Source organism: Spermophilus citellus (genome assembly GCF_964194105.1).
Source record: "Spermophilus citellus genome assembly, chromosome: 16".
Taxonomy (NCBI): domain Eukaryota; kingdom Metazoa; phylum Chordata; class Mammalia; order Rodentia; family Sciuridae; genus Spermophilus; species Spermophilus citellus.
Window position 1 is genome coordinate 45,151,947 of NC_138196.1, and position 27,481 is coordinate 45,179,427.

The 27,481-nt window shown below is 32.5% G+C and overlaps 1 protein-coding gene across 3 annotated transcripts in view; it reads left to right on the forward strand.

The window, feature by feature from the left end:
• The window catches only part of TUSC3 (tumor suppressor candidate 3), a 217,148-nt gene extending 200,703 nt beyond the window's left edge, over nucleotides 1-16,445 (forward strand). For 2 of the 3 annotated variants that reach the window (XM_081269285.1, XM_081269286.1), the window contains 2 exons: nucleotides 7,962-8,024; nucleotides 14,206-16,445. In XM_081269285.1, the coding sequence (XP_081125411.1) occupies nucleotides 7,962-7,980 (19 nt within the window). In that variant the 3' untranslated portion in view covers nucleotides 7,981-8,024; nucleotides 14,206-16,445. The remainder of the gene's footprint in view (nucleotides 1-7,961; nucleotides 8,025-14,205) is intronic. The other variant, XM_081269284.1, reaches the window with a different exon arrangement.
• Nucleotides 16,446-27,481: the final 11,036 nt, after the last annotated feature.

Genomic DNA, 27,481 nt, shown 5'->3' on the forward strand with positions numbered 1-27,481 from the left:
AATGCAAATCAAAACTACTCTAATTGCTAGAGATGATGAACATTTTTTCATATATTTGTTGATTGATTGTACATCCTCTTCTGTGAAGTATCGGTTCAGGTCCTTGGCCTATTTGTTGATTGGGTTATTTGTTTTTGTGTGTGTGTGTGTGCTTAGCTTTATATACTCTAGAGATTAGTGCTCTGATGAGTGAGGGGTAAAAATTTGCTCCCAGGATGTAGACTTTGTCTTCATCTCACAAGATTGTTTCTTTTGGCACAAAAACAGACTGATAGACCAATGGTACAGAACAGAGGACACCGAGACTAACTGTCAAAATTACATTTATATTAGACAAAGGTGCCAAAAACATGCATTGGAGAAAAGATAGCCTCTTCAACAAATGGTGCTGGAAAAACTGGAAGTCAGTATGCAACAGAATGAAATTAAATCCTTATCTCTCAGAGTGCACACAGAACTCAACTCAAAGTAGATCAAGGACCTAGGAATTAAATCAGAGACTGTCTAGTAAAAGAAAAAGTAGGCCCTAATATGACTCCTTTAGTGAAAGAATTAAAAATCAAGAATAAATGGGATGGATTCAAACTAATAAGTTTCTTCTCAGCGGATTCTGTTTTTTGACTGGTAAATCTTTCAATGACAATATCCTTTAATGGAATTTTCTAAATTTCACAGTGTGATCAGAGGAATCCTTATTATCCTTACATTGTATTTGTCTGGTAGTCATACCGGCATCAATTGTAGAATTTTTCTCCCAAGAAGATTGTAATTACACATTAATTTCAGTTAGGATGATTTATCCAAATAGACTTTGGAATCAGGAATACTCTTCAAATCTCTCATCAGTGATGCCATGTTGAAATATCTTCTGTTACTAGTGCTAATTAGCAAGAATTTGGAATTTTGCAAGGGTAGTCTATAAAAAAGTAGTTTATATCCTTTATTACTCACACATAAATCCCTTATTATATGATTGAGCAATTGAAATTGACCAAATGAAAGTTTACCTGTGCAGTCTTCATTCCAAGTTCTCTAAACTGTAGTGGTCCCTAGGTAATCCAGACCTTATGTTTTCGCACAAAACATTCTGTCTGGAATAGGTTTTCCTTTCCCCTCAAAGCAAACACCTTTTCAGAACTAACTCCAGGTGCTTCTTCTGAAAAGCCTTTTTTAAACTCCAGTAGGGAATTCTCTCCACACCTGACACCTCAATACCCTTACAGTACTTTGGTATGTATCTTATGTGTACTACTTAGAACTCAATTTTCATATTGTCTGTTCTTCATTGAGTTCCTTTGGGTTTAGGAATTTAATGATTTGCCTTGCACAGAAAAATTATAAATATTTGGCTAAAAGATTTGAAAGACTGAGGGATAAGGGAAGTTGTCCTAGTTCTAGCTCTGATTAACAGGATATTGGCCAAATTTTCTACTTTGCCTTAAAAACTAATAGCTTTAAATTAAATACCGATAACAAATTCTGCAATAGAATTTTCAAATTGAATCCATAGAATTTTGATTTTAACATTACCTGATACTAAGATCATTTTTTTTAAGACTTGAACCAAAGCAACTATTGAAAAGTATGTTTATAAAGAGATGTTTCCAAATGTCCTTGCCTACTTTGTGTTAAACTAGTTGTTTTCAGTATTTTGGACATAATCTACCCTCAAAATGATACACAAATAGCATTAATAGTTACATGGAGATAGATACATTAAAGTTGCCTTAGTAATAAAGTTTCAGACATCTGTGATTGCATCCTCTCAACTTCATGCTTTGGTAATTCACTTCCCTGGCGTTTAATTTTCCACATAATATGAGGTGATAAGGTTGGATAAATCAGATTTCTTCCCTGGTTCATGTGGTAGTCAGCTTTATGTCGCTGTGACCAGTATACCTGGCAAGACCAACTCAGAGAAGGAAGAGTTTATTTTCACTCATGGTTTTACAGATTCAGTTTGTGGTCAGCCAACTCCATTTCTTTGGGCCTAAGGTGAGGCAGGATATCATGGTAGAGGAGAGCTGTTTAGTTCATGGCAACCAGGAAGTAGAGAAGGAGTGATGAACAAGGTACCGGGGACAAAATATGAACCCCAAAGGCACACCCCCACCCCCACAGTTACACTCCATGTGCCTACAGTTACCACCCAGTTAATCCATTTAAGTGAATTAATTAATCCACTGATCTAATTAATGCAAGAATATTCAGATATAAAATTATATTATCTATCTCACCCATGTGACTCAGGTAGGCAGTGCCTCCCGAAAGCTTAACATTTGGTCATTTTCAAGGAAATTTTTAAAACATTAAAATTATGTCTAACAATCATAATCTTCAAATGTGGCTCTTAATCAGTTGAATAGTTTCTGTGCATAAAGAATTATGTGCTAAGTTATTTCATATTTACTGTCCAGTTTCAAATTTTGAATTAATAAAATGCTTTATAGACATGTTATGCTTACTATAAATAATTTTGATCTGTTTGGAGAAAGTAATTATGCCCATGAAACTAAGTATCAAAAGCTAATGGCAGTCTGTGTATGGAACTAATCTAGAGGTGGCAAAAATCACTGTGGGTTTGAATGAAAAGGGCTGACTCCAGAACATGGCTCAAATTAGATTAAAATTCCAGCCTTTAGACAAAATAGAGAAGAGTGGCTAACAATATTTCTTAAGCAGAACATTGTAAGATACCAACAGAAATGTGTGACTGGTATCTTGTGAGGTTATGAGTCATTGCTGTGGCTTGATAAACAGTATGGATTGCTCAATGTATTTTTAGCCATAAATGCACTAATTAGTCAAAAGGATACAAAAAGAAATATATAACACATGAAAATATTCTTATCACTTTGGGTGAATTTTAGGATAATTTTGCAATTCAAATTCTAAATATTTCCAGAATTAGTTGTTTTTCCAGGTAAGTTTTGAGTCTTCTTCATAGTGATCTGGAATTTAGAACAGGAAAGGACCATGGAAATATTACCCTCAAACTCATATTACAGATGAGCCTGAGAGCATTTATCTTATTTGAGGTAGAAGTAGAACTTCTGATGATCAGCTCAGTTCTCTTTCTCCTGTGCCATATTTTTTTTGTACTTCATCTAATTCTTATACACCTGTAAATAAAAAGTTGTTTAATACTCATTCTTTTCTGAGCCATATAGGATATTAATTCCATTCATTACAATATAGAGAAACATTATAATCAAAGAAAAATCAATTTTCTACTTAATTATTTCTCTAGCTGAAAAATTTCTGTGAGGTCTGATACACAGTGACCTCAATAATCTGGTAGCCAATGAATCTTGACAATTTGATATTGAAGACCATGGTAATAGCTTCCTAATCTGTTCTCTTGACTCCTTTGTGAGCTTGAGTAATTCAAGAGGAAGAAGCAACTTTACTTAAGTTAGAATTTATCTTATTTTTCCTTCATGATAAATTTTACAGATACATTAAATGGAACAATAGGAGATAGGCAGAAGAACTGAGTCACTCACAGCATTAGCTGGTTAATAAAAATTGTTTTTATGTCCTTCAATTTACTAAATCAAAGCCACTATAATTTATATGGTGAAAGATGTGATTCCTTTAATTTTTCTTTAATGTTTTATAATATTCTCCTTCAAATTTCTTCAGGTCTTTACTGAGATTTCAACTGTTTTCCTATCCAATTGAAATTATTCCTCTAGCTTAATTGTCACTTCCCATATTAAAGCCTTCATGTAGTTATCTTCAGCTTTTATGAGAATTACATATGATTCTGGCAAATTGCTCATCATGTGTCCATAAATCCTTAATAGTATATATAGATAGCCCTCCTTATGTTTCATACTCATTTTTTTTGCTTTGTCAGGCCATGTAGGATATAAATTCCATTCATTACATTATAAAGGAGCATTATGAACAAAGAAAAATATCTATTTTCCACTTACAAAACTTACTTGCTTTTGTTAACTATATGTATGCTAATGTTACCTTTATAATGATGTATAAGATGTGTGGATCTACTTTATTCTGTTGAAATTTTGCTTTCAAGTTTTTCCCTTGAGAATTTTTATCAATTCTTAAATTATTATGTTAATATGTAAATTTTAAAAGTAGTATTAAAAAGGATTACAGAGATGTATATACCAGAATTCTGGACAAATCCTGAGCTAAATTCTAAAAACCTGGCAGAACAAGTTAAAATATATATGTATCTGTACAATTAATTAATTGGAGAAAGCAAAAACGATGGTAAAAGCAAGAGTGAAAAAGAAAAATAATTCTGAGACAAGTAGATAGGCGAGATGATAAAGGAAGAGACCTTTTCCGTTGACTTTTCCTGTGAAAGTAGCTCATTCAACTGTGAACATAGCACCACATAGTTAAGGGACAGTCCGTATTCCCAGAAGCATTCATCTATACTTTTAAAAAAGCAAATAAGCCTTCATATTAGGTAAAGGCAGGTTGTGAATGAAATGCAAGAAGCCATTATGTAAAAGGAATGTCCTAGAGTTATTTCTGAAAAGGCACTGGTAGATGTCTATTTTCAAAGAGCACCAAGCCTTATAATCTTTAACCATAGACCTTGGGATCCAAGAACTAAACCAATTCAGGCATTCTATGTCAGAAATACAGTGTGCTATGTTTATAGCAGGAAAGAAAGCTTTTATTGGCTAAAACCAAATACTTGACTTTCTCAATTTTAACACGTATACCTAATTAAATAAGAGGTGAACTGCAAAGATAGTTACATATTGTCCTTCACAGTAGCTCTTAGAAAAACCTCTCATTTCTACACACTTTACAAAAATGATTTGCTGTATGCTTAAAATGATGGAGGTTGTCCAACATCTTCCAAGTACAAGGAAGAGGATGTAATGGACAGTATGGGGCAGTTTCAGAGATTTAGAAAGTAACAGGTTAATGTGAGTATCTTTATAGACAGGCATTTTGGAGGAAATAAATGTACTTTGGGGAAAGTGGTAAGGTGACTTACTCACATTGGGTCAAGTGAAAGAAGCATAAAATTATCTCTCAGAAGGGCTGGGTGGTAGCTCTGTGATAGAGTACATGAAAGCTTGAGATTCTTTTATCCCTAGCATTCCCCACACACACAAAAAAAATGCTTTGTAATAGTTCATTCAGTATAGATTGGTTGGAAAGCTTATGAGTGAAAATGAAATTGGGAATAATTTCAGTGGAAATTATATTGATATTTCTTAGCACTTTCAGATGGGCTGGGATGAACTATTCTTGGTTTTTATGACTGGACAAATGATTCCAGTATATACTACTCGACTGGTGGTGTAATCCAAGCTGAAAATGTCAACCTAATGCTACATGATTCTACTTCAGAATAAAACAGTACCTGGACCCAAAAAAAAAAAAAAAAAAGTCTATGCTTGGGATAAGACCCTTGAGGTACCTATTAGTAAAAATGTACATTAAAAATTGCTTGTAGCTATGGATTATTAGGCTTTAAGCCTAATATCAGATTACTTTCTTGAGTATTATGTCATTGTTCTCTGCTATTTATATCCTTCGGAATATTCCTTCTGAATTGCAATAAATTACAGCTTTTGTACCAGTCTGATAGATTTATATGGATAATTATCATTATACATAGCACCATGTCCATGATCATCTTTAAACCCATTTTTTTTTCATTCTTACAATTTTGAATTCTATTTAATTTGAAACCCATAATTACTTCTACCTGGAGTGATCCTTTTCTGATTTTCATTATTTTAATCTTATTTTTATAAATTCTTGAACATTTATGCCCCCATCATATTTTCTCAGTATTTCACACTACAGAATTTGTTTCATCTTGATATATATGTACACGGCTAAAGGCATAAAAAGCTATTTTAAATATATATATTTACATCCTATTTCTGTAAATCTTCCCTAAGTTTTAGTATTAATGGTGTATTCTATAGCAGCATTATGTTTTATACCATTACTAAAATCTCCCAGATTCATTTGTTTCAATAAACAAACTTTCCTTGCTTGTGTGTCTCCTTGAACAAATTGTGTGAGTTTTCTAACCTTACGTTTTCTTGTTTGTAAATTGAAGATGACTTCACTACCTCATTCTGTGTACCTGAGAGAATGCATATAGATCACTGTTGCTTGCTACATAGTATTAATTAATGTTTGATGTTAATTATCATTAATTTTGATATAATTATTTCAGATTTATTTAATCTACTTTTTTCTAAACAGGGCTTTAAAAAAAACACTAAACATTAAGTAGCTTTGTTTCATATTTGCATAATTCAGTTGAGTGAAGCAGTTTTTCCCTGAACCTTTTGATGAACTTAATTGGACTCCAGAGGCCCTTGATATTACCAATGAAATATAAGGTTTCTTATGAATTTTATCTAATTACCATCTGAGTTATATTGAGAAATTTTGCATGTTGAATAAAAATTGTCATTAGTTCTTGCCCTATTTTCTAAGAGCAAAGTGCTAATAAGGATACCTGATAGCCTTTACTTACTAGTAATTACCTTCTCTGTATTTCCCCCTGGCACTCTTACAAATTTTCTTCAGAAGACTTCTATGACACATATCTCTACTAACTGTCCTTTTGATGCCTAATCACCTCAAGATTATTTAACTGTTTTACATAGTGTGGTATAAGGCAGGAATAATAATAATTGAGTTCAAGTTTGTTTAATTTGGTATATTAGTAGCTAAAAGCTCTGGTTCTTCAGTTAGACAAATCTGAGTGTGCATCTTGGATCTTAACTTTAGGACTTCTGAGTTTTGTTTTTCCTCCATTCTAAAATAGTGTTTTTCTGGTGTTAGAGACAGTTTCACTTGTTAGAGTAGTCTGTTATTTCTCTCTCTTTTGCAATATATTTAACTTTCTTGAGCCTCTTTCTTCATCTGTAAACTTCATATAATATTTACCTCAGAATTTTAAGGGGATAAATTTATAGCCACTGAAATACAATGGGTTCTCAATACAAATTAATTATGTCATCCACATCTCTCCCTGTACCAGCCATTTTAGCACTAATTATTCATAGCACTTTACCAATTTACATTTTTTATTGTTTTCATACACAACTGCTTCATGTGTTTAATTTCTTTCTAGAACACTGTAAGGCCTTTGGGAAAGATTCCTTGACAAATAAACCTTTTTTATATCTACAAAATGCTATGCACATAGTAGGTGCTCATCCTATACTTGTTAATTCATTGTTTACTTAAAGATGTTAATTCTTATCAACTTCCAGTAAGTGCAAAGTATCTATTAAATAGAGTGAAGAGTGCTGGTTTGCCAAATTGCATGACTTCAGGACATGCAATCCATATTGAATGGCACCCTCTAGAGTTTTGAGGTGGTCCACACAACTAAAGGCATGTGTGGAAAGATAGTTATTCCAGAAACCTGATTGAGCTATCTTACAAGTAAAAAAGCAGTTTAATTAAACGTACAGTAGACACAGTCTCTCCTCTTATCTTATCATGAACTATAAGTATCTTTATACCTTTGGTTATTTTGCAAGGTAATTGATAATAGAAATGAAAGGCATTCTTAAAAATTCCGGGTAAAATACAATAGTGAAGGAACAAGCATAGCAAGGCCAAAAATTCTCAGGATGTACAGTGTATAGCAGTGTAACATTTATCTGTACATGTTGTATGTACCTTTCATCTATAGAGAAATAAAATAGAAAAATATAGAAATAAACGTGGTGATCAGACCACAACACAATGTATGTCATTGACAAGAATTTTGCCATATTGCCTTTCTCATGCCGAGTCCATAAAAGGTCCAAAGATGTAGATGTGGTTTAGAAAAAGTGGGAGTGCTCTAAAGGCACCATCTTGTATCTTATCTAGATAAAGAATACAGTGCTAAATCTTGTGATAATATTGTACAAATGGAAATTGAATCTTAAGGATTATTTTTTCCATATTGTTGTATTTCATTGTGGTGTATTGGAAAGTGATCTGGACTTTGAGTGAGAAGATCTGATTTGGACCATGGCACTTAAAAACTATAATCCCAGGCAAGTCTTTTAATCTTCTCTGAGCCTCAGTTTTCCTCATCTTTTAAATAAAGACCATATTTTATCTCATAAGTAAGACAAGTTATAGTAAATTACTGTTTTACAAATGTAAGATAATTGTGAGACTCCTATAATTACAGTCTTATGCTGTTACACTTTGTTGCTACAGGGATAAATCTTCAGTATAAATTTCTACCAGTAGACTTTGACCCCTGGAATTAACCATTTTTGTAAATATCCAAACATATCCCCTCCACCTCAAAATGTACTTCTCTTTGTTATCAATTTGGAGAAGAAATTAAAACCTAGATCAATGAAAATGTGCTTAATTCTGCATAGGTAAAATAGTCAAATCCCTTTTCCCCTTAACAATATAAATAATATATACAAGTCCTCCACACAGTTAACTTAATTACTCTTTTGTAAAACCAACATTTGATCATTTCAGATATAGATAATAGGAAGTTCTACATTAACTTTCGTAGAAAGTTGAAACCAGTTTGATTCGACACCGCATATCCTAATTCCAGCGTAAGAAACAGTCTGAGTTAACATGTACACAGAGGTGCTCTAGGGGACTGTTTCTGTTGGGGAAATTTAGCTCATTTTCTCTGGCAGAAACAGCAACATTCTGCATCCCACTGGAAGCAGGGAAGGAATAGAAAGTTCCTGTCATGCAAATATGTTGTTTTTCATCTATCCCTTGCCCCACATGCTAGCTTTATTGTCCCCCACCCCACCCAAACCTAGTGTCCATGTTTCTTGCCATTCTTGACTATTAATAGTCATGTAATCACAACTCCAGTGTGCCTCTCTTCAGGCTGCATGGAGAACTGGCCTTAGCAATAGGCTTGATGGCTATTACCCCGTATTACTTGTAGAAAGGTTTCCGTTGTCAAAAATCTCTTTTCTTGCTAATAAAGGTCTGAATTTCTGTAGGCCTTTTCAAAAGACCGTTTATTTGAGACTTGAAGACTTTTCTGGGTTCAGGAATCTTCTATTATAGAGAAAAGAGCCCCAGGACTTTTGACTAAAGAGATCTGCCTAACAGCTCTAATGTACTGCTCCCTAGCATTCCCATTTAACACTTATAAATGTGAAGATTAAAAAAAAATTACAAGTTGAGTTGCACTAATCATTGGCCAATGAAACAGGAGTGAAAATTCAACCAGTGACCTGTGAAGAAATGAGGCCTTTCTTTCTGCACCCCCCTTTTTGAATACAAAATCTGAACAGCTGTTCCTTTCACCACCTAAGTGATTTCTGGACAGAGTGCCTTTATGTAACCACTAGATCTCCCTGATTCCTTCCCCCAGTTTGAGACAGAAGGTAAGAGCAGTGCACAAGAAAATTCTGGGTAGCTGAAAATTCAACTGTTTCCCAATTGGACAGAATGCATTCCTTCAGGAACATTGTGTACATGTTGGTTTTTCAAGACACCAGGAACAGAGTAATTAATTCAAGGAAAAAGAAAAAAAAAGCAAACCACACATTCCCAGTTCAGATATTTCACCAGAAGGGAAGAGGACATGTTTTTATTATATCCTCCAATGACCACCCAGTGACCCAAGAAAAGCCAGAGTTCTCTTCATGCGACCTTTCTAACAATTTAGGTGAACAGCCTCCCCCATCCCCTTTGAAACTTTTTACCCTGGATTTTCTAAATGACACTCTTATCCCTTCCTTTTTTCTTTTAGGTTGCTTTTCAGTCCCAAATGTGTGTCAAATCTTGATCTTTCACTTGAGATCTAGATGTGAATACTACATTAACAGCTCACCTTGTGTCCAAAATCAATGTCATGTCTGCCTCCAAAACTGTTGTATTGCCACTTCTTATTTTTCCTAAGACATTCTCCGTCATATGGGATACAGACCTTGGAATCATTTTGTACTGATCCCATACCCTTGTCCTGTATTATGTCATTTGATTTGGTTTTCATCACTTTTCTATTCCCACTGATGCCATCTTAATTTACAGTTTACAGCCAGCTTCCTAATATATATCTTGATATTTAGTCATTATCCTTGGTATTATCCTAGTATAATTCCAGAGTTATCATTTTAAGATATGTACCAACTATGTAGCAACTTTCTTCAAACCCATTGGTAGCTGATGAGGAAGAATGGTGGCTGGGGGCGGGGGGGGGGGGAGGAAATCAATGTATTACAGATAAGCAAAATGGGAAGAAAGTAAAATGAATCAATAATCCCCACACCCAGGTTATTAAATAACAGTTTAGCTTGCATATGCTTTAAATCTAGGGAAGGATTCTGTTACACACATCTTGTAAATCACATGTCTTTCATGTATCATGAGCATATTTCAGTGACACTAACCATTTCCAAAGTATGATTTTACTAGCTGTACAATAATATTGGATGATAAAACATGACTTTTAATTTGGGCTCATCTACACTTATAGTACAGTACAGCTTTCAGTGTAACCTATGGTTTAGTTCAAGAATCAGCAACTAATTCTTGCTTTGGTTTGCCCCACATTACTAATAATGGATTTTAGTTTAAATCATTGGCAAAATATTCTATGATAGGTAAAATTATATGAAATTTAAATTTCAGTGTCTTAATAAATTTTATTTGAAGCACATCCAGATTCACGTAGAATTCATGGCTGCTTTTATTCTACACCAGTTAATTTGAGTAGTTTTAAAAGGATCAATAGTCCAGAAAATTTAAAATATTTTCTTTCTGGACTTTTACAGAAAGTATACCAACTCCTTGTAACTCCTTGTTTAGCCATACAAAACATAGCACTTAATGAATTTTTGTGCTGTGATACCTTTGTGTATTCAGCTTCTTTAGTCTAGACTATCCCATCATTTTACTTATTCCAATGTCAGCTTTGTTTCATTTGTTTTTAAATTCTGTAGCCCTATGACTCAACAACACATTAACTAATTTGAGCAGGTTTATCCACTTTAGATAAAAACATAAGAACTATGTCTTTCAGTCCTTCCATTTTCTGCATACCTTCTGTGTATAATACTCAACATTATTGATAAGCATTTAACAAAGAACTATTGATTATTTAAATTTTATCCAGACTGTAAAGTCAATTTCATCAAGTTTCCTAGAAAAACTTATTTTGAATTTCAAATAATTTGAATTTCAAATAACAAACTTGGTAATGAGTTAATGGAAGTGTAACTGATGTGATTCTGCAATCTGTATACGGGGTAAAAATGGGAGTTCATAACCCACTTGAATCAAAGTGTGAAATATGATATATCAAGAACTATGTAATGTTTTGAACAACCAACAATAAAAAAAAATAGAACATCATTCCTCAGCAAGTCAAGGCAGCATTTTTATCTAAATCCTGGATATTTGAGGGAGTCATGAGGAGAGCGCCATTCTTAAAGAGAATTGTTTAAGATCATCATCTCATTATCTTTTTGTATACAGGTATTCGACTGCAGCCCTCACATACTTTAAGAAAGTTATGCAGACCGGAAAGGGGATAGTTGAAAACCTTCATGCTGAGGGAAGGGAGCATGTGAGAATTTGTGCTAGTTCTGCCCTGCTATCAAAGCTCAGTGTGTACAGTTTACTACCCATGCTTCTATTTTATATTGCTACCCCAGTTAAAGTTGCCCATGCATGTTTTCACTCCAGTATAAGGTGGCCACAGTCATTAATGATTATAGATATGCAGACTTATATACTTTTTAGTATTTGTGACTTTTTTTAAAGCACAGTGTAAAAGCACTTATACATTTTTGTGATAAACATTAAGAAAAATATCCAAGCACTGTTGGGAGTATAAATCAATAAAAACTATTATGCTTTTGGATTATACATCAAAATTATTAGACAAGTAAATGTGAAAAGAGAAAAAAATTCAGCTAGATAGAAATGAGAGATTAATCCCTTGAGTGATGATATCAGTATAAAACATTCATATTGAGCATTATCTTTGACATTTAATATTTATATATTGAAAATAAAAACATGAAATCCTGAATGATCGATTACCTTAAAAAGTATGAACTCTTATTCATTAACATTTTAACAAAATTGACACTTTTGTGCTCATGTCTTTACATGTATTTATTCAATATATTGGAAAGATTTTTATACCTCATTTTTTATGAAAAGAAACCTACTTAATAGATTTATCCTTTGTTGTAGGACAATAAATAGAATGAACAGTTGGAGATTGAACATACTTGTCATTTCATGATAAGATATAAACCAGCAATTATTGCAGCAAGTTTTAGAAGTAATCACTGAGCATTTCAGTTTGGAAGAACTAGAATGAGAAAATAGCATAATAAGGATTTTAGTCTATTTTCATATAAAATGTAGTCATAAAGATCCTTTTACTCTGTAAATATATCAGCATCTAAATATCACATAACTTTGACCTTTTTAGCTCTAAAAATTCAGGCATTATAAAATTATAAAGGGTCATATTATTTTTGCTTTTATGCACATATATATATATATATATATATATATATATATATATTTTAAAGAGAGAGTGAGAGAGGAGAGAGAGAGAATTTTTTTAATATTTATTTATTTAGTTCTCGGCGGACACAACATCTTTGTTGGTATGTGGTGCTGAGGATCAAACCCGGGCGCACGCATGCCAGGCGAGCGCGCCACCGCCCGAGCCACATCCCCAGCCCCGCACATATATTTTTAACAATAATCAAAGGTTAACTTTATTGGTGTACATTTTGAAACTTTCAGATTTTTTTTTAAGAGCTAATCAAAAACCCCACAGGTCCTCCATTTCTAGTTCCAGTTTTTCCAACTCTATGGTTTAAAATACTTTATGGTTTCTTTTTTCATTAGCCATCATTCTTCCATTAACTTTATCTTCAGGGTGAGCTTATAATTGAGGAAAGGAAATGCCAACAAGTTTATCTGTAAGTGACATACCTATCTTTTTTGCCATCGGTATTGTGAAAGGTGGCATGAATTAAACAGCTACCAAAGTTTGGTGTTCTAATGCGGTTTATTGCTGGCATTCTTCATGGAGAGGGTTACCCCTTCAGCACTTTAGTTATAACTTATCTTGAAAAATAAAAGAAGTATCCTGATAATCAGCATGATTTGATAATTTCTTAAATACAGGTATACTAATTATTCTTCTTGTGTTATATAACTTTATAAATAACACTACAATGTAAATAATTATGTAATTACTAATATTGATGTAACTTTAAAAATAATGTATAAATATATTTTATGCCTTATAATAAAGTGCATATTTTAAAATATGTTTAGTTTTAGCACAATACAAGAATCATAAAATACTAGCACTGGAAAGAACTTTGGAAATCATTCAAAACAAGCATACCCTTCACTAATGAGGAAACCGAGGTTCAGAAAGACAATACAATATGCCTAGGATATAATGAATTTAAACAGTTTGAACAGTTTTCCACAGTATGGTTTTCAGCTGCAGTAATCACTAGTTTCTTTTGTGCTTCAATATTTAGTTAACAATTATTTGTGTCTTATTCATTTGTGAAAACTCAAAAATGTACCACATCTTGGCAGACAGGTACAAATATAAAATTTAAACTTAGTAAATTATTTAAGATATCTTACAAAGTTAAATTCTTGTTTACAAAATAAAACTTTGCTTAGGGATATTAAAAGAATATTTCCATTTTCCTTTTAGTTCTATATGTACTAGCATCTGTTTGTAATATTGTTTTATCAAAATCTATTGACAATTTTAATTACTTGTACGTTGTTTTTGACTGTCCAATATAATGAAATTGCAAACCACAGTAACAAAAGACCAAATGTTTAAATAACTATGGTTTATGTAAGGAATTATAAATAAGAAAAACAATATTTTCTTTAGGACATTCAAATATTTCAATCCATTTCCTTTATTCCCCTACATTATCATTCTAAATGTTTAACTATTGTTCTAGCCAGCCCAATGATGAGAGATGCTTTTATAAACACAATTCAAATCATCACATCTTTTCTCACCTCTGACCCTATTCTCACTATAAGCCTGACCCCATTACAGAAACTAGTTTCAAAAAAATAGCCCTATTAGCAAAGTTACAATTAGATGGATTTATAAAATCATGACATTTGTTGCTTTTACATGTACTAATTTAGAATGGATTAAAAAGCATATCATGTTTTTCTTATGTTCAGTACATAATAATTTTCTTTCTTTTTCAGCTTTTTAATTAAATGAAGCCAAGTGGGAGTTGCATAAAGTGAATGTTTACCACGAAGATAAACTGTTCCTGACATTAAAATATTTGTACTTCTTGAGTTCATTTCTTTGTCAATTGTGATAAGCTAGCTTATTCTTGTATACTTTTTTAAAACTGTGGGTTTTCCTAGTAAATTTAATTTATAGAAATAGATGGTAGCATTTAGTAATCTACAAGAGAAACAGTGTTTTTCAAGCATATTCAGTGTATGCCACAGGATTGAAATAAGTGACAATGTAACTATAAACTGTTTTAGAACTGTTCACTCATTTGTAAGGGAAACCACAATGTTAGTTAAGGAAACCTATGGAATGTATGTTAAAGAATTATTAGTGTTGTACAGGGATAAAGCATATGCATGAAAACATGTCATGTATGGAAAATTATACTACTGCAGTTTCAGTTATAAAGGACGTGCCCTGTTGCAAATAGTGTTTTGTTCTTATTAATCATAACTAGTTCAAAGTGTATAGGATGAATGATACCAGCAATTTGGATAACTAGCCTAGGAAAAAGAGTTTCTTCATGGATTCTCAATCTAAAGCAAATATGCACTAAATCAACATGTCTCGAAGCCATCATACAATGGAAGCAAAATAAAACTATAAATTAATATTTATTCATCTTTACAAGGATCATCCAGGAATCCAAATTTATAAGAGCAAACCTAACCCAATATGGCCATTTTCCTTTTGTTTTATGGAAGCAACTTTCATCAAAGCCCCATGCCCTAAATCCTTATGAAAGGTTAGTTTTCCTGGGATGAGTGAATAACACAATGAAGCTTTTTTGAAAACCAAACACAGGAATGTAATATGTGTTTGTATCCTGGTTTAGTTTTTAAAGTACATTCACATACATTATGATATCTGTTCTTCACAATAACCTTGAAATTTAGACAGGAAATGCAAATTTTGTCAGAGTTATAGGAATAATGGAAGCAGAAAGCCAAAAATAAAACGTTGAACTCATAATTAGGATTTCCAAATTCTCAAACCTCTACTTCTTACTCTGTAGTGCAACTCAAAGATAGATATAGGGAAATAATTATTTATTCAGTAAGTCAAAACTTATTATCTAATTTTCATTAAGAGCTGAATAATTAACCACAGAGCATTTTGTCTATTGGAAGTTCTAGCTATATACTCTCAGACAGGAATTGGGTATGTTTCACTGAGTTTACTTCTTTTGTACCTGTGAATTTCAGTGAAGAATGGGGGATATAAAAATCTACTGATGCATGTTCATCGAGCCATATCCCAGGGCAATATGTGTGCTAGCAGGGTGAAAGGTGTCTTTTCAAAACATAATATTTAGTGAAAATAATTCAGAACTATATTAACCTCATCATATATTCCCCAAGTTTATTATTAAAAACACTAATTTCCCTAGTTCCTAATCACGGATTCATAATAATAAATTCATGGAAATTATGGAAATGGCACTTATGGAAAAGTATATATGAGAATAATTATTTGTTTCAAGCTTATCCCTAGGTAGTAACTGACTTGTAATTCTTAACTGCTTATAATTTTAAGCCACTTAATATTTTTACGGTCCTAAAAGTTCACTTGGGACTTAAGACAGAGTTTGAGACCAAATTTTTTACTTTAGTTGGTCCCCTTAAATCTCAAAATTATCTTCTAGTTAGTATGCATTTGATTAAATGATGATATTGACAAAGCACATTAATTTCTCTACAAAGCTTTTTTTGTTTTAAATCATGACCAATCAGATCATTCTCAGACAGACCCTATGACCAAGGTAAGAAATACTTCCTAATCCCATATAAGTTTTCCACCTTCTATTTTATAATTGCCTATGAATATTAGAAGTAATTTCATCAATAAAAAATTCTTTCTAAAGTGCATAGTTTAGCTTCACTATAGATAATTGTTGCATTGGTGATATTACTCTAGAGGGAAATAAACTGTCTCAACAAATCATTTCTAGTAAGTGCTATAAGCAAAACTGCCAAGAGTGACTCAATATATAGTGTGCTTACAGAATGCTGTTGTGCAAAATCACATACCTAATATGTTCATTACCTTTGCTGGACAATTAGAATTTATGTGTATCTGGTACGTTACATCCTGCAGTATCACTTTACAGGCAGATTCATTGTATTAAACTCATAAAATTGATTATATATTTATCCAACTCCAGTTAGAATTTAAAAAAAAAACACACTTTTCTGCCTGAATAAAAAAAATCCTAATACAAAATTTCATCCAAAGGAGTTTCATTTAATAACATATGATGAATAACTTGTTGCATTTTGTTTGGCATACGGTTCTTTGCATTAGATATTTGCATGAGTAAGCCCAATAGTGTTTCACACTTACCATAATTTTCTTTTACGTATAAAGAATATTCCTTGTCAATTACAATTCAGTGGGCATGGCAATTTGGGGAAATTAGATCTTGCTTTAACCACACAGCTTGACAAGTGTTCCTTTTCTATTACGAGAACCTTCCTAAGGGTACTTAAAGAGAATAGTTATTCTTAATAAGGCATGATGTTATTTTTTTAAAAAATAATTATATTTTAGTTGTAGGTGGACACACAATATCCTTTTTTTTTAACGTGGTGCTGAGGCTCGAACCCAGTGCCTCACGCGTGCTAGGCGAGCACTCCATCACTGAGCCACAACCCCAGCCCGTGACATTATTTTTATATCAGTGACATTAACATATGGTGTTTTAGGAAAGTCTATAATGGGCAAACACATCATCTAAAGAATTAGGGACAAAATATTTGAAAGGATTTTAGGAGCCTTAATGTACTGCAGAGTTCACACAGCTTATAAAGTTTTAAATATTGAAACATGGTTAATTTTCATACACCAGGAAAATTTGTACTGCATCAGACTAATCATGTAACTAGTGATTTTTTCTGATAGTAGGGAAAATGGTGTGTTATTTCTAGTCATACTTAAAAATGGTATAAGTATGCCTCCAAAAGTTACAAATTTCTCATAATTCATAAAGATCTGTTATTAGTTTTTCCATATTCCTTACATATATTTATATATTGAGAATACACACGTTTATATCATGTGTATAAACATTTATATGACGAGAATATAAGTAGTTACATAGTGTTTTTAAAAAGCATGGGAGGAATAGATGAATTCTAGATGGGGCAGAGGGGTGGGAGGCAAAGGGAGGGGGCAGGAGATTAGCAAAGATGGTGGAATTTGATAGACATCATTATCCAAAGTACATGTCTGAAGACACGAATTGGTGTCAACACACTTTATATACAACCAGAGATATGGAAAATTGTGCTGTATATAAGTGTAAGAAGAATTGTAATGCATTACACTGTCATTTAAAAAAATTTTTAAAGCATTTCACATTCAGAGTGTAATAGGAAAATCATGTCACAATCACTTAGATGTGAGTATATTTCCATTAAAAATTAAGCATATCAGTAAAAATTACATCGTCAGGAAGGGACACACTCCTCCATGGAAACACTGGCCAAAAAAAACTATCAATTTTATTACAAGTCTGTAAAACAGAGGTTTATAGCATCCACGCAAATGTTTAAATCAAGTTCTAGGGTAACTGAGAGCCAGTAGTTTATCTTAATGGGTTTTATCTTACCCTACCTCCTTTTTCCTCCCCAGTCAGTCACTTCTTTCAACATGGTGTCCAGCATTTCTGGTGTAGGTTTCTATTTCTGGAGGAAGCAGAATTGGTCTTGTTCCCAAGACATAGATGATACAAGGGCAAATTACTAGACTAACAAATGAGTCTGCGGCTAGACTAAGAAACAAGTCTGCAGGAAAAAAAAGGGGGGGGCTGTAGTGAGAAAGATTTCTTAAAAGTATTGAAAGGTAAATGAATAAACCACTGTTGCTTGGGGCAAAAGATTGTGTTGGGACAAACAATAGACAGTTGAAAGGCTGGGAAGAAAAGCTACAGAATGAAATACTTTGGAGAATAATCTCTCTCAATGTTCCCACATATGCCAGGGACTCTAGAGCACCATATAGATTGCCAGGGCAGGGTATTTTGCTAAGGCAAAACCCTGAGGAGATGCTGAACTTTGACCTCTTGCTGCTCTGACAACTCACTCAAGTAGGAGGTGAAGTCTAAATCAGCATTGCTGGGTACATATTGAAGGAATGCACTAGACAGTCATTCTGCAAAGATTGGGAGAATATCTTTCATTTTTTTTGTTTGCACACATTTTAAGGAAAGCGCTGTCAAATGTGAAACCACTAGACAACTACTAAGCTAATGAAGTAGAAACTCCACTGGACAGACATAAAAAATCATTTTTACAAAAGTAGTTTTTAAAAGTCAGCGGGCTGGGGCTGTAGCTCAGTGGTAAAGTGCTTGCCTCGCTTGCGTGAGGCACTGGGTTCAATCCTCAGCACCACATAAAAATAAAGATATTCTGTATTCATCTACAACTAAATATATATTTCTTAAATAAAATTTTAAAAATGTAAAAGTCACTAAGCAAACAGTTCCAGTCCACAACATGCAACAGTGACAAAACTTGAGAGCAGATTCCAATTCACAGGTGCCATAATATTAATAATATCCAGTTTATTAAAAACAATGCATAAGATATATACACAAAGTGACAAAGTATAGCTCATTCGTAAATAAAAAATTAACAGAAACCCTGTGAGGTATTATATTGAACTTATTAGACAAGGTCTTTAGTATTAAAGTTATAGGAAACTATGAACTACGAGCTAAAGAAAATAGGGAGAATGTCGGATCAAATTAAAATATACCAATAAAATTATAAAAAGGTGTCAAGTAGAAATTCTAATGTTGATGATTACAATAATTAGTAGCTTATTAACAACCAAAATAGTAGAATTAACAATAATAAAAATTCAGTATAAAATAGAAAAAGTTACTATAAAAGGTTCAGCAGCAGAACAGATGGAGAAAAGAACAAACTTGAAACTAGGTGAATTGAAGTGATACTGTTCACTTCTCTAATTATATTAGACTGTAAGTAAGAGATGGGTCCATCAGACCATCAAACATACCAATATACATATTGCATGAGTTCCAGAAGGAGAAAAAAGAATATTTGAAGAAATCTGAAAAATATACCAAATATGAAGAAAGACACAAATTCTATTAGCGAGCTCAAGAAATTCTCACTAATAGAAATTCAAGGAGATCCAGAGTTGAAGCACATTTTAAGTCAAACTATACAAAGAATTTTGAAAGCAGGAAAAGTAATTCAATATGCAAAGATTGTTTAATAAGATTAACATCCAATTGCTTATTACAGACAATCAAGGAAGAAGGCATTTTAAAGCACTGAAAGAAATTGTCAACAGAATTCTTTTTCTGGCAAAGTAGCCTTCAAAGGGAATGATAAATTAATACTTCCCTGATAAGGAGTCTGTTGTTTATAGGTCTGTGCTATGAAACACAAAGGGAGTACTTCAATCTACAGTGGAACACACTAAAAGCCTCGGGAAAAAAAAATAATGGACATTGGTAAAGAAATAATTAAAGATGAAACATTTTAAAAACATGTATAATATAATTATAAATCTATGTTAAAAGATAATATGTTCCTGTAATTTGTGACAACAAAAGAATGTATGTGATTGTATAGGAAACTAAGTTGACATAATTTATGTATTCATGCAGAAGAGGAAATAAGGGAATTAAATTGTATGTTAAAGAAAATAACTAAGAGCAGTAATTGAATAATTGAGGAACACCAAAGATGTTTAACATATAGAAGATGATTTGCAGAATAGCAGAAGTCTTCCTATCAGTAATCACTCTGAATGTAATTGCATTTAAAGCCTCAATAAAAAGCAAAGATTGGCACAACGGATTTTTAAAATAGGACCAACCTTCATGCTGATTGTAAGAGACTCCCTTTAGATCCAGGCACGAATAGGTTGAAAGTGAATGGACAGAAAAAGATATTCCATGTAAATAACCACCAAAGGAAGATAAGCGAATAGAAGCCAATAAGTTCAAGCAACATACATAACATTCCTCTAAAAAGAGCAGAATATGTATTTTTCAAAGTTCACATGAAATATTCTTCAATATAGACCAAAGTTGAGACAATTCTCCAGTTTAAAAAAATTGAAATCATACAAATTATCTTCTCCAAACCACAAGAGAATGAAACTTCAAATAAAAGCTGGAAAACTATGGATTAGCCAAAATATGTTGATCATAGAAGATATAAGGAAAATTAGTAAATACTTTGAGACAAGTGTAAACAAAAATGTTACATATGAAAACTTTTGAGATCTAATGCAAACAATGTTCAAAGAGTGATTTGTAACTGCAAATGTTCAGATTAAAGACAGTTTCAGATTAGCATCCTAAATTTTTCTAATTTTTATGAATATACACTAAACTGAGACCAAAACGAGCAGATGGGTAGAAATAATCAAAAGTAGAATAGAGCATTTATGCAGAACCTGCATCCAACATTCAGAATGAAAGGTGTAAAGATCTCCATCCAAAAATCTGGATAAGGATGCACAGTTGTACTGCTTCTGTTCAACATTGTGCTGCATGTTTTAGACACGTTAGGGAGGAAAATATGAATTGGAAAGGAAGACAAAATTACATCTATTCACAGATCACATGATCTTTATTTACATAAATCCTAAAGAGTCTTTTAAACTATTAAAAATAAGGCACAAATTTGCAGAATGCAAAATTAACATGTAAAAATTGTGTTTTATAATGTTTTATAATCTGAAAATGGATGTTAATAAGTCAGTTCCTTTAATAGTAGAATCTAAATAAAGTAATTTGAGATTAACAGAGGAACAAAAAAATTATGAAAGAAATAAGACCTAAACAAATGAAAAGACATCCTGTATTCATACATTGAGATGTTAAGAGGATAATCTCCTCTAAGTGGTCTATATATTCAATTACCTATTAAAATCCAATGGTTCTTTAAAGGGGGAAGGAGAACTAGTTCTAAGGTTCATATGAAGAACATGCATCCCTAAATAAGCAGTACAATATTGAAAAAGAGCATAGTTGGAAGACTCAGATTTGTGACTTCAAAACTTATTTTTTTTATTGATTGTTCAAAACATTATCAAAACTTATTATAATCCTTCATTCATAGGAATATTGGTACTGACAAAATACCAAACATAGTGACAAACTTACAGATTAATGGAATAAAATTGAGGATCCAAAAAACACCTATAATCTCATCTACTGCTTTCCAACAAGGGCACATTCAATGGGGATATACTGTCTTCAACAAGTGGTACTGGTACAACTGAATTTTCACTTGGAAGGAATGAAGTGGGTCCCTTCCTCTTGTCATATATGTGCTAACCTATAAAACTCTTAGAAGGAATGGTAGCTGTCAATCTTTATGACCTTGGATCTGACAGTGGTTTCGTAGATGTTACACCAGAAGAACAAGCAACAAAATGGATATATTGGACTTGTTGAAATTTAAAAAACAAATGTGCAAATGATACTACATTGAAAGTGAAAAGACAACTTGGAGAAATAGAGAATATTTGCAAGTCACTTGTCTGATGAGGACCTAGTACCTAGAATATATAAAAAAAATTGTAACTTACAAGTCATTCATGAAAAGACAGAATTCCAATTTAAAAATGTAGTGTGAGTCAAATTATGTCTCCCAAACAAAAATATGGTAAATCCTAACACCAGTACTTCAGAATGTGACCTTGTTTGAAGAGTTGATGCAGGTGTAATCAGTTACAATGAGGTTCATCATGACTAAAAAAGTAGATTTACAGGTGTATGTAGTGTCCATAATGGTGAAAAATCCATGTAATTATTTTAAACAAAAGATGCATTGCTCCTGAATTTGGTTTTCTATTTTCCTGTGCTTTTGTATAGATTAGTGTGAGATAAAAATGGGCAGAAAACAATACAATCAAGTTTGATAAAGGGGAATTAAATGATGAGGATAAGACTAATAGTTTTTCTATTCTTAAATTTCAAATGAATAGTTTCTATATGATGAATCCCTTTTTGCTGATCACTATGGAAAAGGAGAGTAAGCCAGAAGAATGTTTTAACTGGTGATTGATTTTATATCTTCAGCTGATTATGAACAAAATTCAAGCTACTGTTAAAGCCTTAAAAACAAACCAAAAAAAAAAAAAAAAGGATTCTCAGTATGTCCGTTTCATCAGTAATCATGTAACTATACTTTTGTTCTGATCCCTCATGTAACTACACTTTTGTTCTGTGATCTCTAAAAGGCATTTCTACCTTTGATGTATATTTTAGTTTCCTTTATGAAAGGGTAAGTATACTAGGGGAAAAAAATAAAAGTGGGCACATGGCTTACCATTTCTTTGGGAGAGGGGACTGTTGCTTGATACCTCTGGAATACTATTTTTGAACCATTTTTGCAGTACTTAGTATATCAATGTACTATTTTTAAATTTCAGTGCTATGGTATTTAAAATGCATGATTTAAATTTCTCTTCATGAACACTTATTCATATATGTAAGTTTTGATACAGCTAGCTTTAAAATCTTCATCTTATTGTGGAGTTTTTAACACCTGGCATTACTTTGCTATATGTTCAAATCAAGTAACTTTTTGTTGGGGGGGGGAGGATTTACTGTAATATTTTTGCTTCATCTGTAATTGACAATAAGCTATATTCTCACTTAAAACAAGTACTTTTATCATCAACCATCCTACATTCTACAATTACAAAATACAATATCCAAAAGGGCTTTAAAGTGGGTAATTTTAGATATCTTCCAAAAATTCGTGTGTGTGTGTGTGTGTGTGTGTGTGTGAGAGAGAGAGAGAGAGAGAGAGAGAGAGAGAGAGAGAGAGAGAGAGAGAAAACAGGAAAAACAAATTTTAGTTCACCGTCACTTACCTTCTGTGTTGCTTTTTCTGCCTTTATTTCAATAAAGTGGTGTTACTATGCTAATGCAGGCAAGTATGCAACCCAGAATACACTTTACATGTTTCTTTGTATATCCCGCCACCCCACCACCACCACCAAATGAGTTCTCACAAGGTTCTTTTCCAGCTAGAGTTTTCTTTTGAAGAGTAGAAGACGTAAAGAGAGGGGAATTTTTCCCGACTTAATTTTATACTGTGGAATAGGTTAACTAAAGGACAAGTCAACTGCTGCTTAAAGTCTCCATCTTCTAAGATATCGAGAATAACACTCCAAAGGAAATACACCAATGCTCCAGAAAATTCAAGGTACAGTGATTACCTTTACCCCTTTGGGGGGAGGAGTGGGGTAGAGGTTGAATTGGGAGGTGTTTCCAAGCTATTCCCAAAAACGAAGAAGGAAAAAAAGCATAGTTTGCCTCAGTGGTTTTTCTGTACTACACATTTCCCTAACTTCAGTCATTGTTACTCATAAAGGGAGACTTTTGCCATATATTGGTGCTATTGCACAAAAATTACTAGGTAAAAGGCACCTCCTTATATGCTGCTTAAACATAAAACCTGAACAAACATGTTATTCATGTTTGTATTATGCTAGATGTTATCAGGTAAAAGAGAAAATAGTCCCTGTGTTCAAGCAGATATAAAGTATACAAAAAATAGTATTTCCTCTAGTTTTGTAAACTTTTTGCAGGTGAATCATCATTTGATCCCTACAAATATGATATTCCAAGTGTTCAAGTGTAACTATACTTTATAGATGTCTAAAGCTCAGAAAAGTAATACGAAATGCCTAAAACTTAAGATTGTGATAATTCCTGAATCATTTTAAAGTTTTATCTTAGAATATCACATAAACTCATTCAAAAGTATAAATTCATGAAAGTTCTTAACTAAGACCATTAATGAATATTTTCTTAGTCTCTTGGCTGACATAGGAGAATTTCAGTTTAGATGGACCAGATTAAATATACATGAAGAATCTATGCCTGTACCTTTGAAAAAATTTCCTAAAAAACATCTTTTTACTCTCCTTGCCAACCCCACCCCCACCTCTCTGAGTGTGCCTTCCCATTAGACAGAGGCTTTGCTATGAGGCAGTTAAACTGGCTACCACCACCTATGCTTTCATCTAATTAGAAACCATTTAAGTTAATTGCTTGAAAAGAAGAGGAAGAGTAAAAGTGTGCCATATTCCTAGCATTCGATGAAATTGTATCAGAAACTAATCTTGTTTTTAATTCCATACTTTGAAAAAGATAATTCAACTTTTTTTAAAAAGGTAGAAAAGTCATGTTTTAACGGTCTGAATTTAACAATCCAAATCACTAGAGAGAAATCAACATCCACTTCAGATTAAGACTCTTACTGAACTTGGCAGAAAGGAACTTCCTAAGGCTGATGAAGGGCAACCATAGAAATCCTACATCAAATGTCATACTAAATAGGGTGAGCCTTAATGCTTTCCTGAAAAGATCAGAAACAAGAATGATCTTATTTATAGTCAACAGTATACTGAGGTTCTAGCCAGTGCAGTTTGAGAATTAAAGGTGTCTCATATGAAAAGACTGAAGTAAAACTATTTCTATTCACAGATAATAGAGTTCTGATATAATCAACAAAAAAATTACTATGACTAGGTAAGTTTAGCAAGTTTGCAGGATATTAATACACAAAAATCAACTGTACTCCTGTTTATTAGCAATTTAAAAAAAAGTTGAGATAAAAAGAACATTTATACTACTAATGGAAACAGTTGAAATACTTAGGAATAAGTGTGATGAAAGAAGTTCTATATACAAAATAACCAACTTAAAAAGGATAAGGGATTAATTGATTTTGTAACAATATAAAATGGGGCTGGGTGCAGTAATGCATCCCTATAACCTTGGCTGGGCAACTGTCTCAGAATTTTTAAAAAAAAAATGAAAAGGGTTTGCAGTAAGGCTCAGTAGTGAAGCACCCCTGGGTTCAATGCCCCATACCAACACAAAAAACCACCACCTACAGAAACTGCAGTAGTCAAAACTGACATGTGTTTAAGGATAGACATATAGAGCAATAGAACAGAGTGGATGATTGGGCCCATCAGTACAGGCAACAGATTTTGTACAAAAGTGTAAAGGCACTGAGGTGGATTGAAGATCCTCTCAGTAAATGTTGCTGGAACAAATGGACATTCATAAAAATTAACTTGGAGCCACAACTCACATCATGTGAAAAATTTAACTTAAAAATGAATAACATAAATGTGAAATTTTTACAAACCTCTTAGAAGAAAACCAAAAAAGTCTAATTTTGAGTCAGCAATGATTTCTTAAATATAACACTAAAAGATATTAGCCTTAAAAAACAAATTGATAAGTTCTTTATAAAAATTTAAAATATCTATTCTCAAAAGGATGCAGTTAAAAAAAACCTCTGGCTGGGAGGAAATCTTTGAAGCATATATTTTATGAAAGGACGAGTATCAAAAATACATACATCTGAAAACTTGATAGAAATAAAACCAACTCAATTTAAAAATAAAGATTTGAATAGATGCTTTGCCAAAGGAGACATTATAATAATGATTACATGAAAAGATATCACCAGGGAAATTCCCAAGATAGGATTACATACTTGTTGAAATGGCTAAAATAAGAAAGACTGCCTTTACCCAATTATTGGTGACAATATGGGGGAATTGATGTACTCATTCTCTTCTGGTGGGCATGGTATTAAGTCACTTAAGTTTGACATAGGACTGGAAGGGCAGGAGCATATGGCAGACCTAGGTATTTACACACAAGACATGAAAGTGTATGTGTATATAAACAAACATTACTACTAGTTTTATCTATAATAGCAAAAACTGCAAACAATTTCAATCTCATCACCAGGTAAATGGATAAAGAAATTGTGGATTTGCTATACATTGAAATGCTACTAAATTCTCTATACATTGAAATACTACTAAGCATATATGCAAAACATGGACGTTTGTGGTGATAACCACAAAAGAATGCGGTACGTTTATATAGACTGCTAGGAAATGTAAGGTCATCTATAATAACAGGTCACAGGATGTTCAAGGAGTAGCAGAGAGGCAGACTTTACAAAGGGAACAAAGAAACTGGGGGGGTAATGAAATATACCAAGTTATGCCAAAACATCAAGTTGAAATCTTAAATACGTGCAGTTCATTTTATGTCAGTGAGGCATTTATAAAGCTTTACAAAATGAAATTCACTTCTAATGGGACAAAAGACTAAATGTAAAGTTAAATAATAGGCAAAATTTCAACAAGAAAACATAAAATCGAAGTATGGATAGCAACATATCTGATACTCTGTATATTTTATTTGGCACATTAAGTGACAACTTATAAATAAAAGAAGAAACTACCAAAAATAAAAATCTCAGTGGGAGATTTTAATACCTCTACCAACTTTGACAGGCTAACTGGACAAAAAAACAAAACAAAACAAAAAAACATTTCTTTTTCTCAAATAAGAACTTATTTTGAAACCATCCACAAAACAATACTATATATGAAATTACAAACAAAAGCTGCAATACCCTAAAGCAAAAGATGCATGAAATAATTATTTAAAATTGATACTTTCACATCCTCATCCCACAAACTACTTCATAAATTCAATGAAAGTTACAAAAAAAAGATTACAATTAGGATTTATACAAATATTTTTGGAATTATGGTAATTTTAGAATACAAAGTTAAATGTACTCTTTAAATGTTTACTTTTAAAAAAAAAAGATGAAATAGCTAATGCAGTTGAAGAAATTGATATAGAGGATGCATAAGGAAGACAGGAAGAATATAAGCAGAGAGACCTAACTCAAAAAATAATTGAAGATTTTTTTGAGGATAAAACAGAAGTAGCATGAATTTTGAAGATAACAGATTGTGGATTGTAAAAATAACCATTTTGCAAAAAGTATAAATGATAATAGCACCACAAAATTTTAGATTTAAGAATATGAAATAGTTTATTCATATTAATTCAAGTGACAAGGAAATAAGTCATTTTTTCTTACATTTTCAAGTTGTCTTCATGATGGTTTTCTCCTGAAAGTTAATATCATACATAGCTATTACTAAGTATCGGTATGCACAGGGGTGTGTTACAGGTACTTAAAGTACCCTACAATCAATTGAAGAACCTGGAATACCTTAAAGACATAATTTATATGGTGTCTGGCTGGTTTTCATTTTTGAAAAGCCTTTGCTGTCATTCTCAAACAAAACTCATTACCATTCATTGACCATAGTGAATATGTAAAGAAGTTTCATTGTCAAAAATAGACTATTATTGCTTATAACTGATCCTAAACA